General features: G+C 36.1%; 1 protein-coding gene across 5 annotated transcripts in view; it reads right to left on the reverse strand.

Annotated features, from left to right (window-relative positions):
• Positions 1–20,706, reverse strand: part of RNF13 (ring finger protein 13) — a 119,813-nt gene that overhangs the window by 25,973 nt on the left and 73,134 nt on the right. For all 5 annotated transcript variants that reach the window (XM_065942465.1, XM_065942463.1, XM_065942464.1 and 2 more), the window contains 3 exons: positions 12,796–12,886; positions 9,126–9,231; positions 1,761–1,854 (listed from right to left, as the gene is read on the reverse strand). In XM_065942465.1, the coding sequence (XP_065798537.1) occupies positions 1,761–1,854; positions 9,126–9,231; positions 12,796–12,886 (291 nt within the window). The remainder of the gene's footprint in view (positions 1–1,760; positions 1,855–9,125; positions 9,232–12,795; positions 12,887–20,706) is intronic.

Raw genomic sequence — 20,706 nt, forward strand, 5'->3', positions numbered from 1 at the left:
CACTGCTGATGCCACTTCTTCCTTACTTAGGGTCAGGCTGCCCCAAAATGTCTGGCGTTCTGTCCATTTATACTCATTCTCTTGGTGACATCAGCAGTCTCGTGATTTAAATACACCTTTATACCAATACTTCCAGTTGAGGAATGAAAGTATGGAGCCTTAGAAAGTGATTCCTAAAGCCAGCCCTCAAATTGGCCTATGAATAACTTTTAATTAATCCACACTGTATGACGACAGTGAACTGCATTTTTATAAATGTTGATATTTATTTAACATGCAATTTTCCTGTATTTCTGTTGTTAAACTTTATATTTTTCATAAAGTAATGGTTATTATATTTGGTAGGTTTTTTGAATAGTTGTTACTTGGAAAAATAAAAATTTTGCAGAACTAATTTTTTTTAATTGAAGTATAGTTGACAGAATTAAGTTTTAATGCCTTCTCTTTTTCTCCTTTCTACTCTCTATGCATTTTCTCTACTGAATTAAAAAAACAGAACATTTTTACTGGCATAGAAATTGAAAACTCTAGGAAACTACTGGCCAAAAAGATTTAATAAGCATGTACCACACTGAAAGCTCACGAAGCTTAAGCAAGAGAAACTCCCTAAGCTAGAGTGTTAGACCCCTCCCGGCTCTATCAGTACTGGCGAGGTGACATTAAATGTTTTGCCTTTCTGACCCTCTTTCTTTGGAAATTTTTTCCCTTTCCTTGGAAGGAAAGTTATGACCAACCTAGACAGCATATTAAAAAGCAGAGACATTACTTTGCCAACAAAGGTCCATCTAGTCAAGGCTATGGTTTTTCTAGTGGTCATGTATGGATATGAGAGTTGGATTATAAAGAAAGCTGAACGCCGAAGAATTGATGCTTTTGAACTGTGGTGTTGGAGAAGACTCTTGAGAGTCCCTTGGACTGCAACGAGATCCAACCAGTCCATCCTAAAGGAAATCAGTCTTGGGTGTTCACTGGAAGGACAGATGTTGAAGCTGAAACTCCAATATTTTGGCCATCTGATGCGAAGAGCTGACTCATTTGAAAAGACCCTGATGTTGGGAAAGGTTGAAGGCAGGAGGAGAAGGGGACGACAGAGGATGAGATGGTTAGATGGCATCACCGACTCAATGGACATGAGTCTGGGTAAACTCCGGGAGTTAGTGACGGACAGGGAGGCCTGGCGTGCTGTGGTTCATGGGGTTGCAAAGAGTCGGACACAACTGAGCGACTGAATTGCACTGACACTCTATTTCCTCATATACAATAACCATTATGGTACCCATTTCATAGGAATATGAAAATTAAAATGAGATGATACATTTAAAATACATCGATACATAATAGCTACCCTACTGTGTTTAGTTAACCCAACATTATATGTGTTTAGTTAACACAATGTTAATACAGTGATGAAGGGAGGAGAGAGAGGAGGAGGAGGATCAGTGGGAGCAGACCGCCTGGTGCAGAGAAATACTTTATCCACTGATGTTTTCAACTTCTGGCACACGGGGATAATAAAGCATTTTTGGCCAGTTTCATCATCGTTTTTAAATTCTCTGAAGACCAGTACCCACCCCTGCCCCGACTGTTCCTGCCTTTACCAGGATAAACCACAGCAAAAGGCCACCTGCTACATTCACTCATTAATTACTAACTGAGAATTAGGCATGGCGTACGGCAAGGACTCAGCAGTATTATTAAAGTGCGATCACCATGTGTCATTAAATAGACTAATGTTGGTTATTTAGAAAATAATCGCTCACCCTTTTTGAATTTATGCACAGGGAGCTTCTTCAGCTGATCTTTACGAAGTCGGTTTCTCCTAGCTCTATGCCGATCCTGGACAAATTTTGTGATCTAAAAACAAAAGAGAAATATAAAGGGAATCAGATATTAAACATGCAAACAGAAAATGACTACTAAGATAATAAATGCCTTTTAAGTTTCTAGATAGCTGCTACAAATCAATTTATTTAAATCCTAATCACAAGGCTTATTAGCTAAACTATCTATGATTCGATGTACTGACAAGTTGTATTGAAATTTGTCAATTGGAGGGTTGAAATTTCTATAAGTTACAAACTAATAAAATTTTCAAATTTTATAATGGGTATTGTATATGAGGAAATAGAGGGTCAGAAAGGCAAAAAATTTAATGTCACATCGCCAGTACTGACAGAGCTGGGGAGAGGCATGGGTCTAACACTATAGCTCTATCTTTATTATTAGTGATTAGTTAGCCATAAATTATCCTTTGAATTTTTATTCACTGACTGAAATTTACTTTATTCTGACAGAAACATTATAAATAACATGTAACTATTTGTTTGCAAAAATATAAATGGTAGACTCTAGGTTACAAAGATTTCACTAAATCAAAAATGGGAGGGTTGAAATTTCTATAAGTTACAAACTAATAAAAATTTCAAACATAACAGGCATTAAAGTGCACTGTGGTTCCAGTAGCAAAATGGACAGAACTAATACAGTTACCTATATTATAAATATATAGAAATATAAAATATAAAAAACATTTAAAAATATAAATTGCTATGCTTACAAGAATAAAAATAAATGCATGGGGTCAGAACCAAATGCCAGAAACAACATTCACAAAAGAAAATTTTGACAGATTTGACTACATCAGTAGACTTCTGTCTACATCAGTGATTTCCGTCCTCAAAAGATACTGTTTAAAGATAAAAGACAAGTCACAGACTGCGAGGAAATATCTGAAGATTGCATGTCTCACACGGGATTTCTATCCAGAATATACAAAGAGTTCAAAACACAATAAGAACACACAAACAACCCAACAGAAAATAGGTTAAATATTGAATAAATACTTCACTGCTGAAGATATACAGATGGCAAATAAGCACTTGGAAAGATGTTCAACATAATTAGTCAAGATAAAAATGAAAATTCAAATCACAGACACTGCTGTATTATGTGTGTATAAATACACACATGCTATGTATCTGTTAAAATGAAAAAGAGTGACTATACCAAGAGTTGGCAGGCACGCACAAGGGCTGGCGGCCTGATATGCTACTGGAGGACGGTAAAACTGTGCGACCACCCTGGAAAGTAGTTTGGTGGTTTCTTATAAATCTAGCTACATACTTATGAAATGACCTAATCATCCCATTCCTACTTATACTTTGCCAGTAGAAATGAAGGTCTATATCCATAAAACAGCGGTACAAAAGAGTCCACGTCAGCTTTATTCAATAGCCCCACACTAGAAACAACGCAAACGCTCGTCAGCAGGTAAGTGGATGGACAAAGCCGCAGTCAGTCACACAACGGACACAACTGTCAGTAAAAGTAATGCGCGTCAGCATGTTCAGTAACATTCATGAGTCCCAAATAAGCATTCTGAGAGAAAGAAGGCAGACACAGAAGAGTACATAATTTATGAGTCCCTGTATACAAACTGGTAGAAAATGCAGATTAATCTATAGTGACCTGTGGTTGCCCAGGGATGGTGGGGAGGGAAGAAGTGAAGGAGAAATTTGGAAGGGGTGAAAAGAAAGTGATTATCAAAGAGTATAAGGAATGTTTTTTTTAGGAAGTTTTTTGAGTGGGTTGATATTTCATTATCTTGATCATGATGGTGCTTTCACATATATCCATATATGTATGTCAGAATTTACCAGACTGTACAATTAAGTATGTGCAGTCTATTAATATATTAATCATATTTCGGTGGGAGAACAAAACGGCAACCCACTCCAGTATTCTTGCCTAGGGGGTCGCACAAGAGTCTGACACGACTGAAGTGACTTGGCAGCAGCAGCATATTTCAGTACAGGTTTATTTTAAAAATTTAATAGTAACCACTAGAAGAATAACAATATAATATAAGCTTTCAAACTAGCAGGAAAATGCAGAGAGGGATAAAGACAAAAAAAGTTGGGTAATTCAAATCTGCACAGCAGAAAAAACAGAATAAAAAGTCAACAACAGAAGTTAGTCCAAATCACAGTAAGGTAAATGGATTCAATTCACCAGTTTTGTTTAAAATTTAGAGTGTATGATATTGGATAAAGAAAAACTTCCAACCATATGCTATTTACAAGGTATGAGATTAAAACTTAATGACACGTTAAGACAAAAATAAAAGTAAAAAATAAAGGGGTAGATATATTATGATAATACCAAGTAAAATTTGGTTTATCAAGTAAAGTAGGATATAAGACAAAAATCATCATTAGGAAACAGTTATCACAATGATAAAAAGGATACTTCACCGAGAAAATGACAAAATTGTAGAAGAATACATAAATTCACAAGCTCGTAATTTCTAGGTCAAGCAGACAAAAAAAAAAAGTAAAGACCACAGACCCAAGATGCCCACTATGGCAACCACCGTTTACAGGCAGCTACCAAGCACTTGAAATGTCTCAATCGAGATTTACTGTGAAAGTATAAAATACACACCAGACTGCAAAGACTTAGGACAAAAAGGATGTAGGATATATTTTATAATTATTTATTAACTGGATGTTGAAATACATTTTGGATTTACCAAGTTAAATAAATACAATATTAAGTTAATCACACAGAAATATATCCTTTTACCTTTTTAAATTCGGCCACCAGAAAATTTTAAATCACAATAAATGTGGCTCACAGTATCATCCTATCACACAGCACTTCCTCACAAGACAGAGGAGTGCAGAAAGCTACGGACACCTGCAATGGTTACTGCGTACTGTGGCTGCGCAGTTCTGTGAATATACCAACACCGCTGAACTGTATGATTTAAATGGGTCAATTTTATGTTATGTGAAGTATACCTCAGACTCTCTTCAAAATACTAAAAAAAAAAAAGACTAGATAAGACAAATAAACAAGCTTAAGTTAATGGACATATAGAAAACTTTACACCCTGCAATGCTTTTCACACATGGGGAAAGTTTATACGTCTTAACCACAGTTACTATGCCTCTTCATCACCTGGATTAAAAAAGAGAGCAAAGACATTAGAATACATGTCCCACTGGAAGGTAAGCTGCTTGAGATCAGGGATTTTTACCTATTTTGTTCACTGAGGAAACTTCAGACCCTAGAGCAGTGGCTAGGTTTGGAGATGCAGAACAACCATTGGTTGAATGAAAGGAAAAAAAGAAAACTGCAAAATCCACTCTTCTAAAAGACAAAGGCAAACTTCTGACAACACTGCTAAGGTATGGGTGGATATGAATAAACCAGCACTCATCCCACATATAGTAGGAATTCTCTCTAAGTTGCTATAGGAGTACATAGATATTATAAATCACTTTATACAATACTTGAAAACAGACAAAACAGAAAATTTCTTAGAAATATAATTGGTATAAAGAAGAAGACAACCATTTATATACCCAAGTAATTATGAAAAAAAATCAGCAGACTTAGATAATTTTACAGGCAACCTTCACCAAAACTCCCAGGAAAAAGACAATCCCAGTTTTATTAAAAAAAAAAAAAGTTTAGAAAATAGAAAAAAGAAAGCTTTAGTTTTACGGGACTAGCTTTATCTTGTCTAGTTATTTTAAATTATGGCAAAATATACAAAACATAAAATTTACTATCTTAACCATTTTTAAGTATACAGTTCTGTGGCATTAAGTACATTGTTGTGCTACCATCACCACCATCCATCCACCAAACTCTTCACATTTCCCAAAACTGGAACTCGGTACACATTAAACAGTAACTACCCAACCTCCCCTCTCCACAGCCCTTGGCAACCACCATTCTATTTTCAGTCTCTGAATCTCACTACTCCAAGTACCACACAGAAATAGAATCATACAGCTTTTGTCCTGTACCGCTTGTTTATTTCATTTAACATGTCTTAAAGATTCATCGATGTTGTAGCATCTGTCAGAATTTCCTTCCTTTTTAAGGCTGAACAGTATTCCATCACATGTATATACCACATTTTGTCTATCTATTCATTGATCAATAGATAACTGGGTTACTTTCAGCTTGGCTATTGAAATAATGCTGTTATGAACATAAGCATACAAATATCTAACTTCCAGCTTTAAATTCTTTTGAGCATGTACCCAGAGCTGGAATTAGATTATATGGTAAATTTATGTTTAATTTTTTTTTTAAGAATTGCTGTACTATTTTCTATAGTGATCGCTCTATTTGACATTCCCACCAGCAGTGCTCAAGGGATTATCTAGTTTTGATGTCAAGATCACACTAGCGCCATAAAACTAAATTTCTCTTACCTGGACATTCAGGTTGCTAGTATTTAGGATTTTTGCACCTAAGTGTAAACTGGTTGATCCATATTGGAAATTTGATAACCCAATATGCAAAGGCAAAATTTATATATCATAGTCAAAAAGAGTGTACATAAGGTAGTAGGTTTTTAGAATTTACAAAACAAATTCATGTAATCCAACATAAAAATAAAAGAAAAAACAATGATCATCATGATAGAAAAAAAAGACACATAAGGCATCACCTATTCTTTATTTGAAAAGAAAAAAAGGCAAAGAAAAATTTTGTTCCTTATTTCTAATTCTTATATATTCTTTTGTCTTACCAGAAAATATAGTACGATGCTAAAACAGGAAGTACAATAAGCATCTTATTTTTTTTTTTAACATTCATGGGAAGGCTTCTAATAATTCACTACGTAATGTTCATTTAAGTTTTTAGTCAGTAATCTTTATTGGCTTAAAGGTATTTACTCCTAATTTGCCAAGGATACTTCTTGTTGTTCTAACTTTCCATATTTCCTTCTACATTGAAAACCCAAGAGAATCAAAAAATTCAAATTACCAGAATAGGAGAATTCAGTAAGTCTGCAGAGATAAAATTAATATAGAAAAATCAATACTGTCCACTGTCCAAATAGTGGTTTCTTGAATACTAATCTTCAATTAAAAAAAAAAAACAACAAATCCAGGGCTCCTTGGGGAAACGTCTGATTTTAGGGCTAGGGCAAGAAAAAGAAATGATGAGCCTGGGGTTTCTCATAGGACCAAACACTGAAGAAATATCATACTTATGACGGAAGGATGAGCCAAATCAAAGAGATCCAAGACCCAGCCTGCAGAGCTCCCAATGGCCAAAGCTCAAACAATTAAACAACAAAAATAATGTAGTACTGGATTATTACCCGAAGTATAAAAGAAATATACAGAGCACATACCAATATAAATGTGACTGAACAAATAAATAAATGCTGAGAAGAGACAAATCTTCCTTACAGAAGAATTCCAAATAATATATGTAGATACTCCCCTCCCTCCAGGAAGTGGAGTTTAATTCCTGCCCCTCCCCACTTTTAAGATTGGCTATAGTTAGTGCCTCACTTCCAAAGGAAGAATTGAATACAGAAAGAGAAAAAATGTTAACTTCATAGTGGAAACAGCTGGCAAACATAACCTAAACCAAGGGATGGAGGTTAACATCATCAGCCATGTCATGCAAGCATCATGTACCCCTGGCTGACATGTTAGGATGAGAAGGGCACTTTGCTTTGCTGATACTCGTTATAAAAACCTATAACCAACCCACTCTAATCATAAGAAAAATACCAGATTGAGGAACATTCTATAGGATACCTGGCCAGGACTCCTCAAGAATATCAAGGTCACGAAAAACAAGGAGGGGTTAAGAAACTGTCACGGGTCAGAGCAGATTGGGAATACATGGTAACAAAGACATGTGGTAGCCTGGACTGGGTCCTGGAACGGAAAGAAAGCATTGATGGAAAAATGTAAAATCTCTCCAGGCTGGACTTCAGTAACAGTAATGTTAACTGTGTTAGTTTCTTAGTTTTGACAAGTGTATCATGGTAAAGTAAAATGTTAACAATGGGGACAACTAAATGAGGAATGCACGGGAACTCTCTTTGCAATTTTTCTGTGAATCTTAACATTATTCCAAAATTAAAAGTTTATTTTAAAATATTAGTAAGTTCCTATACCTTAGTAATATCTAATTAGAAAATACAATTAAAAAAAATCTAACAAAACACATGCTAAATGTTTACAGAAAAAAAACTATTAAACTGATGGATATGAAAAACCAACAAATTAAAAGAAATACCACATCACAGGAAGACTGCTTCAAAGACAGTGTTTACCCTTTAGTCTATTAATTCAATATAATAATGAACTCACTGGATGTTACTGTAAATATTCTTTATGAAAAATAAAAAGGTTAGGGACAATAGTGGGACTGTTTTATATTTTTGTAAACCTCTTTTAATATCTATCTTAATAGACAGAGAGATTCTCACATGTGCTTCTGCATTCAATTTGTTTTCATACCTCAGACCATGGAGCCTCTAGAAACCTCTTCTATGAACCCAAAAGAAAAGAGAGTGACAAAGGAAAATCATAGCTTAGTATCATCATGGAAATAATTTTGACCCTGCAGACCCACCAAGAGTCCTGGGGTCAACCTCGATAACCACTATTTTGGAAACAATGTGTCACCCTCTTAACTTTGAGGCCTCATAGTATTCTTTATTTACATTTTAATATGAAAAATTTCAAATTAGAGAAGAGTTAGAAGAATTTTTATAATAAATATGCAAATATCTCCTACCTAGCTTCTACAATTAACATTTTACTATATTTTTTAATCATGTATCTATCTATCCCACTATTTACCCATCAATACATTTTTTCTCTTTATTTTTTACAATCCATTTCAAAGTAAGTTGCAAATACTAATATACTTCCTCTCAAATAATTCAGCATGTAAACTCATTACTTAGAGTTTAGTATTTTTTATAGTTCTTTTTTATTTTTTTTTTTAGATAAACTTTACATACAAGGAAATGCACAAAATTTGAGTATGCAATTTGGTGAATCAGACACTGTGCAACCCAAACAAGATACACAACATGATTCTCACTCTCCAGGAAATTCCCTCATACTCTTCTGAATAAATCCCTCACCTCCTTTCCTCCCCGCACCTACCCCCCCAAAGAAATCACTGTTCTGCTTTTTTTCAACCCAGACTATTTCCACCTTTTCCAGAACAAGTCATGTAGATGCACTCGTACAACATGCACTCTTCTAGGTGAGGCCTCTCTCAGTGTGATGTGTTTTAGAGCCATTCATATTATTTTAAGTATTTAAAATTAATTTACCTACCATGAAAATGACTATCAAGATGAGACAGATGCCCACTATGATAAGGAAGGGGATTAGGTAGTATTCCAGAGGAAGGCTAAATTCTGGAACTAAAATAATGTGGCCCCTGCAAGAAAGCAAAGATAAATAATTAGGAAATATTGACTTGTCAAATTATGATGTTAATTGAAAACAAAGAAAAATATTTTTTAAAAGCATTTGGACATTACAATTTAATCCACTACACCCATCAATTTTCTAATAGATGACTTCCATTAAGTTAAGGGATATTTTCTCCGTTTTTAAATCAGCTTTACATATTTACCAAAATAATTTGCCATTTAATTAAAAGAAACTTTTAGACTGGTTAGAGGAAATCAGTTAAGCAACACTTACTGTGTCCCTCCTAAGAACATGTGTTTACTGAATTTAGTAACCTGGATGAAAGTTAGCATATTTCACAAGCAAAAAATCAGCATTTAAAACCGGCAGTACCTCAGGCAGAATGTCAACAAGAACCCACCCACACATACACACACTAAATTACTTTTCATCAGTTTCTCCCATGAAAAAACTCTGGAGCCACTATTGATGAAAATGAACTCCCTATTCCCTTTATGCTTTTTGGGAATTTGTTGTACCATGTACAATGGATATAACCCCCGTACTCCACATTCATCTGTGAGATACGGCATGGAAGACTGGCAAAGAAATTCACAAGAGTTGTAGCTTCTCTATTCTAAACCTTCTCCACTGCTTGACTTAAAAAAAAAAAAAAAAAGCATAAAAAGCTACAAAAATGTGTATATTGTGGGGGTTAGGGAGGGAAATAACCAAAGGTCCTATTCTCCTCGTTATTAACCACGGTTAATACGGTTATATGGTTATCAACCAGACAATACTAGTATTATAAAAATTGACAGGGACTCAAGAAATGAAACTGAACAGAATAAGCACACTATTTGTGCTGCATGAGCAAACTGTATACAGCAGCGAATCCTACAACAGAAAACTCCCTCAGACCAGGGAAGGGTCTGTGTGACGGTCACCAAGACGGCTGCTCTCCCCACTGCACTCCTGTGCTACTCAACCAGTACGCTGCCAGCAACATCACACGGTTACCACTGCCGGGTGATCCTTCAGGTACCGACTCCAGGTCCTTCGTATCGCAGACTGTACATCAACGTAATCAAATAACTGATAAGGTGTGATTCCTCTTTATGGAGTTATTTCAGATAATAAAATAAGACTACTTGCAAATCCTAAAGAACCAATGGCTTCAGACAATGATTATTAATGATTGCTCTCCATCACTAAGAGAGAACCAAATATTATGTCTCCTGATGGAGACATAATACACAATAATACATATAAATTATTCTTGCCTTACCTATCCTCCTGGCCCCTAAGCCACACTTGAATTTGAGCAGCCCTCTAGATCAAACTTGCAATTTACAGGGAAAATAAGTAACAAAGGAAACCTCTAGACAATACACCAAGGATGCAATCAGAAAAGTCCAGACTGTGGTAAAATTTTACAGGACAAATGACCCTGTTTCTCCAATAAATAAATGAGTAGGGGAAAAAAAGAAAGAGGCACAGCAAACTTATAGATTAAAAATAGGATCATTATATGCCCTTATTTGCTCTGAAGCAAATCTAGATTGAAATGTTTTGATATTGAATTAAATGTTTACTTTTCTTAATTAAAAAAGGATAAAATAATGAAATGCCATTATATTTTTTATATATAACTTTATCTTCTAGTGATATAGTCTGAGATGTTTACAGTTTAGATCATAGGGTATCTAGCACTTGCTTTAAAATAATAATCATGGTGTGGGGGAAAAAGGGCAGGTGGCACTTAAAGAATGAAGAGTCCAAACAAAATTGGCCATAGTTGATAATTCTGAAACTGAATGATCAGATTCACCATACCCATCTCTAGTTTTAAACAGCTGAATAAATTAATAGGTAGGTAGGTAGCCAGTCAACAGACAGATGAGACAAACCAGTGTGCACAGGTCTACAACCTTCAAGATCAATTCTGAAACCTAAAAAGCTGTAAAAAGTAATGTTTGCAATTCATTTGATAGTCAACCTGAACCTAACCGACGTGATCAAACACCCATACATTTATTACAGATATATATGTTATTCGATTATAGAATGCTGCCTCAATCCTCAAATTCTATCCCTTGGAATATTACTTAACTTTTAAAAATCTGAAAATGCTTCAATTCCACATTATATCTGTCCCAAAGAGCGGGGATAAGAGATTTTGTGCCCTTGCATTAACACAGATAAGGTCTAAACATTAAATAAATGACGTATGTAACAAAATACTGAGTATGACAAGGCCCTGTTTTATGAGTAGGGCACCTCTAGTTAAGGTCAGCAATCAAACATGGGGAAAAAATGAAGCTGTCAGTGAAGAGCATCATAGGGACTTTCACTTAAATGTTTTCTATTTCTGAATTTTTCCATATTTTATCAGCAGGCATCTATCACTTCTTAATTTAAAAAGAAATGGTTTTATTATTTAAAACAAAAAGACTCTTTAAAATGCACACAATTTTTCTATATGAGGGAATAACACTGATACAAAAGCAAGGAGTAGTTCCCCTCACCCCCACTAACCACACAAACATGGCTGCAGAATAGCAGCCTGCTTAACGACTTTTAATACAATATCCAAAATTACATTCCCTAACTTAATAAAGATGTTCTAAGCACAAAATATGTGAACAGTATTTTAAATATCAAAACCATATAGGGAAAAGGACAAAAAATGTAAACAGACACTCTTTCTTTTTTTAATTCATATTCAAACTCAAATAATCATGGATCCCCCCCCCCCAAATAATTAGAATTGCATTTCATTGTGCCAGTTTCCTCTTTTGGCAAATGTAGATGGCAAGAGATAATAATAATAACTTCTGGAGGGCTGTTGTTAGAATTAAATGTATTAACAAATATAAAAGTTTTGTTTCATGAGTGCCTGGCACTTGCTAAATCCTTGATACTTATATTACTATATTATATTATAATGTTACTGCTTTTATTATTAATATTGTTCTCTTGGTCAAATGCCTGTTCCTGTCCACCATGTTTTGGTACTTGTTTTTTAGAAGAAGCTCTGAAGTGTTAATTGAACTGCACTGTTTTCTGTATTAGATAAGACAGTTGTGCCTTAGGTTAGTTTCAGTCTGAATTCTACCACGGTAATGAGATTTTGGGGAGAAATTCCATAAGAAGTTTTAAAATCCAAGTCAAACTTTTTAAACTTGAAAACAAACTGTTTGTGTTTGTAAAAGTTAGTCACCAAACACATCGCGTGTTGGATTCTTTCTTTATAAAACATTTCCATTTAATAAAATAGAAATATGTCTTAATGTAAAGTATCATATAATTGTAAATCACATTGCTTCTAAATACCAATGGTTTGACTAAACTATAAAAGGGAAAGTTCTCTTTTTAGCAACATGGGTGCCTTAATCTCTCTAGCGTAAACATATTTTCAATATGCAATCATACACAGAAGAAAAGTCAAGTCTTAAAATTATGACTTAAAGAAGATATAATTTAGCACAGTAGAGTACATTCTAAAACATACTTTTGATTAAATAATTCTACCCTCACACAGAAAAGAATTTAGGCTACATGATTATTTTTTATATCCATTACTTACCCTTTTTCATATGTGAATTCGTCTTTCAGGGAATTAGCTGATGATTCACCAATAAAGACAGATGGAATGTCAATTTTCTTTAGTACCTCAACTGTATAAAACAAAAGTTAAAGTTATTCTTCTAAGCCCATAGTTAGTGTAAAATCAACTTAACTTTCTTTATAATAACAGCAAATATCAATGTAAGTGGAAATAACTATAATCAGTTTGAATTGCCTGTTAGTGATTTTCCAGACTGGAGATTTATACCATGATCCAAATGGCCGAGAAACAGGATGACATTTACAACAACAAAAGCTAATAACATTTTGCAGATATACATTACCACACTATCTCAACAGTCCTATGATACTGAAATATAAATCTTACTCTATTTCCATTTTTATTTACTTGATTTATTCTTGTACAGACATACTTAACTGTTAGAAAAGAAATAAGAGGAAGAAATAAAGTATTTTTTCCCACACACAACTTAATCCCTAAATGAAAAAGTGAAAAAGCCTTTTTTACATACCCATTCCCAGGAGAGGTGTAAGCCAAAGAATGTAAGAAAGGACCACTTTACAACAGTCTGAAAAATGACACCACTCATCTGAGGCTTTTCAGCATGAAGGGCTGACCAGGGTTCCGAAACGGCACTGGGCAGGGAGCCTGGTAAATTTCTACTTCCTCCTAAGCTCCGACTGCAAATTGTTTTGACCCGTGCCTTACAAAATTTACTTCCATATCTATATTAAAAAACCAAAATCAAATGCCAACAAAAAAAGAACTTTGTAAAAATTACCCACGACTCGAGAAGTAAAATCCTCTTACTGTCATCAAGGAAAACAGACGTATTTTTAACTATGAGTTACTTTAACGCATTTGGCTTTAGAGAAAGCCCATTTGTTTTCTTTTGTTACATTCTGCGCAACAGCTTTGTTCTACATCTCTTTTAAAAACTGCACTATTTATTATTTATTTAAAAGAGGGGGGAGGTGGATGCACATAAAGAAGAACAGAATACAATCATAACCCTTCCCACCCAAAGATAAGGCTTTATTTGAAGCAACAGAAACAGTTCTGTAAGTTTTGACAAATAGGTACCATTATGAAACCACCACCACAATCAAGATAAAAAAATACGTTATCATCCTTCCAAATTCTCTCATGCCCCTTTACAGTCAAGCCCTTGCCACAACCTCAGCAACCACTGATATATTTTTCTTTAATTCTTACAAAGACAAGTTTTAAAATTTTTAAATCTTAGTATCCTTAATAGAATACATGCTTTTTCATTTTCAGATTGGATTTGCGCAAATAAAATCATCCATTTCATACATTCTTTGGGTGTGTCTCTGTCTCTGCCACACACATACACCCACACATACTCCAATATCCTATAAGCCCTAAAAGGGAAAGAGCTAAAATGGTTAGCAGAGGAGTGTTTAATCACTATCTTTGTATTAATAAGATCAATAAATATGAAAAATTTTGTATTAACAGGATCATATAATAATGGGAAAAAGTATAGATTTTTTTCCTACTCAATGGTATATCTCAGATATCCTGTCATGTCACTAAATAAATATCCACCTCATAATTTTTAATAGCTGCAGAAGTACTATTATATAATCATACATATCTAAGGAAGATATTTTCTGTCATGTTAAGAGATCTTTCCCTTTCACATAACAGTTTAAATTTTAATTTATTTGGTAGCTTGGAACTGAATACCCTTTGTAAAATGTTCTACTCTTTCACGAAGATACCCTGATAAACTCAAAGAGGAATTTTTGGCTTGTAACTAATGGCTTATAGTTACTGGAAGTAACATAACTTCTTTGAGTTTTGAAATCTAATGAGGTGTTAAAAGCTCCTCACTTCAGTCAAAAGGTTAAGAAGAGGGAAATGATGTACACAAATATGAAGAGCCATCTTGGAGACTCCACCACATTGTTTATCTACTGAAAACAAAACCAAACGTTTTCATTCACAAAATACTTTAAAAACACTGAATTTTAATTCTGATCCACAAAATAACTCTGTAAAGCACACGTGCCAAGTAGTATTATCGTACCACAGACAGGCTATAATTTAAGTGGTCGGCCCCAACCTCTCTAGACACATATTCCAACTGCCTGTTCAATAGTTCCATTTGAATGCACAATAGATGTTTCAAACTTAATGTTTCTCAAATGGATCTCTCGATATCTTTTTTCCCTTCATCAGTCCTACTCTTCCTCGTCTCTGTAAACAGCATAACTATTTTCATCTAGTTTCTCAAGTTAAACATTTTGGAGTTCTCCTTTGCTCCTCCCTTCTATTCCTTAGGGCAAACCCTATCAACTTCAAAACACATCCATAATTCTATCACTTCCCATCTCAGTCACTGCTGGTTCTCCACTGCCATCATCTCTTGCCTGGCATCTCTTGCAACAATGTTGTAACTGGTCTCTCAGCTGGCACTCCTGCTCATCTTTCACCTTCAGTCTGTTCTCCAACGAAGAACCGAAGTGATCAGATCAGCTCACACCTCTGTTTAAAACCTACACAAAACAAATTCTAAAGTCCTACAATACCCAACATGGTCTAGCCTCTGGTTCCCCTCTCACTTCATCCCCTACTTGTTCACTCTACTGCAGCCACCCTGACTTTCTGTCACACCTTTTTGTCACACCTGCTTTATCTCTGAGCCTTTGCATTTGTCTGCTGTCCTTTTTCCTTGAAATACCCTCCTCCAGAAATCTGCATGGCTTAGCCTTTCACTTCAGACCTATGCTCTAATGTCAAAGCCTCAAGAAACCTTCTCTGATCACCCTATCTAAAACAACCCTTCTCAGCCTCTCATCCCTGTCACCCTGTATTCCTTTAACCTGGCATGTTTTTCTTCATAGCACTTACCACTCACTACTTGACATATACCATACCTCTATGAGTATTATTCCCACTCTAGGATGTAATGATAATAACTGCAGCAATAAAAATTAATAGCAGCTAAAGAATCATTAAACAGCTATTAAGAACCAGGAAGTCTTCTAAATATTTATATGTCATAAGGAACAAGCCAATGACTTGAATGCTATTATCATCCACATTTAACATACCAGAAAAGTGAGGCACAGAGATGTTAGGTGTATTCCCAAGGCCACACCACTGGTAGGTGGTGGAGCTGGGATTCAAACCTTCTAAGGCCATACCCAGAAACCACACTCTTAACTATATCATTCTGCTACCTCAAAGAAAAGTATGAGCAAAGCCTTAAAACTGTATTATTTCCTCTGTAGTCATGATGCCTGAGAGAGTACTTGATGGGGACTAGGCTACCAAAAAGTATCTGACGAAGGAAGCAAGCAAGGAAGAGAAGAAACAAGCCCAGACATATTGATAACTTGCCCTGTTTATACAGCAATCTGCACAGCCTAGACCCAAACTTGAGGTTCAGACTCCTAATTTAGACTCTTTCCACTCTGCCTTATCATGGGTTTTTCCCCATATGCCTTCTTTCATATGATCTTCACAATCTTGTCGGGTTAAAAAAAATTAAAACTACTCACACTTTTATAGATGAAACTAAAGGACTTGGAAAGATCAGTAACTTTTATGAACTAGCCTGAAATAAACCCACATTTCCTAGTCTTGAAGTTCATGTTCATCACATTCTCCTGCCTCCTGAAGATGACAAATGTGACTGACTCAAAGTGAACCCATCCTGTGTCCTACCTGAAATAAAAAACCAACACATTCCTGTGTGAAATGCTGGCAACAAGGGGTCTGTAAAACTTCCTTTTGTTTCCAGATGTCAGAACCATATATTAGGAGAATACATGCACTATTTTCCTTGCGGTTATGATCTAAGCCTAAAAAGAGTGACAGATACATGCTGATTTTAATAAACCCACGCCTTCTTTCCTCTACCAGTGACAGCAAAGATGAAAACGGGAAATATCTTTACAGCGTGTTGGATATATGAAATGTTCAAACACATACATACTCAAGGACAGAGCAAAATGACATGGAAAGTAATCGAAGCAATAAAGAACCAAAATTCTGAACAATCTTTGAAATAAAATAACTCAGTTGGAACATTTCCATAGCAACAACAGGATTATATGGTTATGTGCTACTTCTAATATTTAGCACACTTTCCTTAGGAACTGACATGATTATCACAAAAAAAGGTTTTATTAGTGACATGAAGCCAAAACAGGTGTCCAAGGGAACTGACAATTCCAAATTGAAAAGTTTTTATTAGAAGTGTGGTAAAAGAATAAATAGTTTACAAATACTAATCACTTTATTCAACCCAAAACCCTTGAGAAGGTCTTGAGGATTGCTAAACACTAAGCCCAGGTTTTCTTTTTTTTTCTTTTTTTTTCCCCTCCTATCTTGATCCTGTTCAATAAAATTTTGTCTTTTTATTAAATTTGCTTTCTATCTTATTTGGCCTACCCCCAAGTTTAATGAACAGTATTCCCATTAAGAGTAATATGTCCCCTTTGCTTGACTGCTGTTGTCTCTTATGGAAAAAAAAATCCTAACTTTGCTTAATAATCACTCATATTTTAGCCTCAGTAGAATATCCATTTATATCAAAAAAGTGCTTTTGTCTAATATAGCATGTATCAAAATGATACTTAATAGAATTTATTTTATATTATTTCACCATAATCAGACTAAACAACCCCTAACTAGATGATTACATAGGAGGCTAGGCTAGCGGGGAAGCATGAAAAGCCTCAAGAATCAGTCTTCTCACTGATCATTTCTTCCAGTATTAAACTGGGAGAAAGCCATCTCCCACATGTACTACTTAATAGGGAGGGGTGGAAGCCTGTAGTTTTACCATGTATTTACTGAGCAGTTGTCAGTGAGTGATGGTAAAGAAGGGAGGTGTGGGTGTAGATAGTAGGGGAAAGTATTTATGAAAGGATATTCTTGGTGGAGGAAAGTAGAGACCATGGTATATTAACCCTCTAGTATTGAAGTGTGTGGATCAGTAATGTCGTCAGTAGAAATACTCTCCAGGGGCTCAACTGAAATAGTTTGTGGGTATTTAATAATGACCTATAAAACTGGGAGTCATCTGCACCAGAGTTATTAATCAAACAGTTTGATAACCCATGAAATTGGAAGATGTCACTTCTATAATTGATGCGAATGCTGGGGTTGGAAGGAATGGTTTGAGCCATTAGTTGAATTATCTGGGAAAAGATTATCTGCACAACCAATGATAGCGTATGTAACCTATCCCTTGGACAGTAGGGAGATCAAAGCAGTGTATCCTAAATTTAGTAAATCCTAAAGGAAATCAACCCTGAATATTCATTGGAAGGACTGATGCTGCAGCCGACACTCCAATACTTTGGCAACCAGATGTGAAGAGCCGACTCACTGGTAAAAACCCTGGTGCTGGGGAAGATTGAGGGCTGGAGGAGAAGGGGACAACAGAGGATGAGATGGTTGGATGGCATCATCAACTCAATGGACATGAGTTTGAACAAACTCAGGGAGATAGTGAAGGACAGGGAAGCCTGGCTTGCTGCAGCAGTCCATGGGGGTCCCAAAGAGTTGGACACACCCGAGTGACTGAACAACAATGTAGGTAGATGTCATTTCAGAAATGAAACCCAGGGTTATCATATCCCAAAGGCATTTGCTGATTAGAAGAGGTTGTAGTATTAATAATATATTGGAACACCTTCACAAATCTCTGCTGATACAGAGCTACTAGAAGTTCCTGCAGCTATAGTCATGTCTTGACATAAGTATGGCAAGCATTTAAATGTTAATATAGGCCCTCTAGTCCGGAAGCATTCATTCATTCATTCATTCACCACTATGCCTAACACTGTTACAGCGGATATAGTGGTATAGTGTAAGCCCAGGTTTTCAGCAAAACACACAAAAAGTAAGTCGCTTCAGTCGTGTCCGACTCTGCGACCCCATAGACGGGAGCCCTCCAGGCTCCGCGGTCCCTGGGATTCTCCAGGCAAGAACACTGGGGCGGGTTGCCATTTCCTTCTCCAGTCCATGGAAGTGAAAAGTGAAAGTGAAGTCGCTCAGTCGTGTCCAACTCTTCCAGACCCCACGGACAGCAGCCCACCAGGCTCCTCTGTCCATGAGATTTTCCAGGCAAGTGTACTGGAGTGGGGTGCCACTGCCTTCTCCACAAAGAGCAAGTAACTTGCTCAAAATTATACAGTCAATTCAAGCAGGAGCTTGGACTTGAATTCAGGCCTATTTTTTGGAGTGTCTATGCGTTCCATTGTCAGTAATGTGTACAGGTCACAGAAAGGACTAACGTGGGAGGTATGTTGTAGGATAATGTTTTAAGGGAGGTGATTAAAGGAGGAGAAGAAAACTGTATCAAATGTGCAGTACCAACAGTATTAGTTTATCTGATAAGTAAAATCCCTTAATCAATTCCTCTAATTCTTATCAGCGGTTGTTAAACTTTCGGTGAAGTGCCAGAAGCTCTTATGGGTACTTCATGCATTCTACAATTATGACTTAACCAGCCAGAAGATTAAAATAATCATTTAAAATATAAAGAAAGTAAGGAACTTATCACTAAGTTTTACTTTTTATATATTGTAATTTTGCCCTAGATTGTATTAGGAATAAGAAGGAAAAGAGTTGCAGGAGACATGGGTTTGATCCCTGGGTCGGGAAGATCCCTGGAGTTGGAAATGACAACCCACTCCAGCATTCTTGCCTGGGAAATCCCATGGACAGAGCAGCCTGGTGGGCTACAGTCCATGGAGTCGCCGAGAGTTGGACACGACTCAGTGACTGAGCACAGCAAAAACAAAAAATAATGTCCCGTGTTATAAAAAGATTTTTTGGTCAAGAAATCCAAAATATTCCCTATTGAGCATACAGTTAAAGTCCTAAATACATTTCAATGGAGTATATCAATCCATGCCTTGTATGTCTGTTCTTTGCTGCAAACTCTTTCTTGCATATATAACTCAATGCAACTTAATAATAAGAGGTATTATGGATATATACTAAAAGAAAAAGAAAAACAAAATACTTAATCATGAATGTTGGCAGTTTATTTAGTGTATCTGGGGTTCTGATCCCAATTGCCAATGTATGTGGGCATCTTCCTTACACCATCAAACAACTCAATTCAATGCTGACATTATCTACCTAGAGATGGCATCAGATTCCACAGTTTAAGGGTCTGGTCTCACAAGAATCCCCACCCCCAACTTCAGGCGCCAGCCACAAGTCTAAGTTGTCACCTTTGCTTCTGACCTACCAGTTATAGACTGGAGGTTTCAACAATCGTCACCCATGGGTTCAATTAATTTGCTAGAGCAGTTCACAGGACTCAAAGAAACATTTTATTTACTAGATTACCAGTTTATTAAGAAAGGATATAATTCAGAAACAAGCAGATGAAAGAGATGTATAGGGCAAGGGATATGGGAAGGGATGCATGCCCTCTCCAGGAGGGCAGCTTTCCCAGCACCCGCACTTTCACCAACCCAGAAGCTCGTTGAACCTGTCCTTGTAGGCTTTCATGGTGGCTTCACTACATAGGCATGAATGACTAAACCACTGGCCACTGAGGCTGGGGGTGGGGCTGAAAGTTCCAATCCTCTAATCACCTAGTTAGTTCTCCTAGCAACCAGCCCCATCATTTGGTGGGGGCCAAAAGGAGCCTTGTCGCCATAAAGGAGACACCTTTATCACTCTCAATAAATTAAGTGAAAGCATACAGCTTAAAAATCAGTCTGATTAAAGCCAGTTATTTCATTAAAATTGGCTCATTTTCCCTACAAGCTAATATTTCACAGAGAATAAGGAAAGATATTGCCACTTTGAACAAAAAGGTACAGGCATGCCAATATATATTAAGGGGGCAATAATAACCAACTGGTAAAGAGAGCACAACTGTGTGGCTTTGACATTCCACAG

The sequence above is a fragment of the Muntiacus reevesi genome, chromosome 8, assembly GCF_963930625.1.
Source record: "Muntiacus reevesi chromosome 8, mMunRee1.1, whole genome shotgun sequence".
Taxonomy (NCBI): Eukaryota; Metazoa; Chordata; class Mammalia; order Artiodactyla; family Cervidae; genus Muntiacus; species Muntiacus reevesi.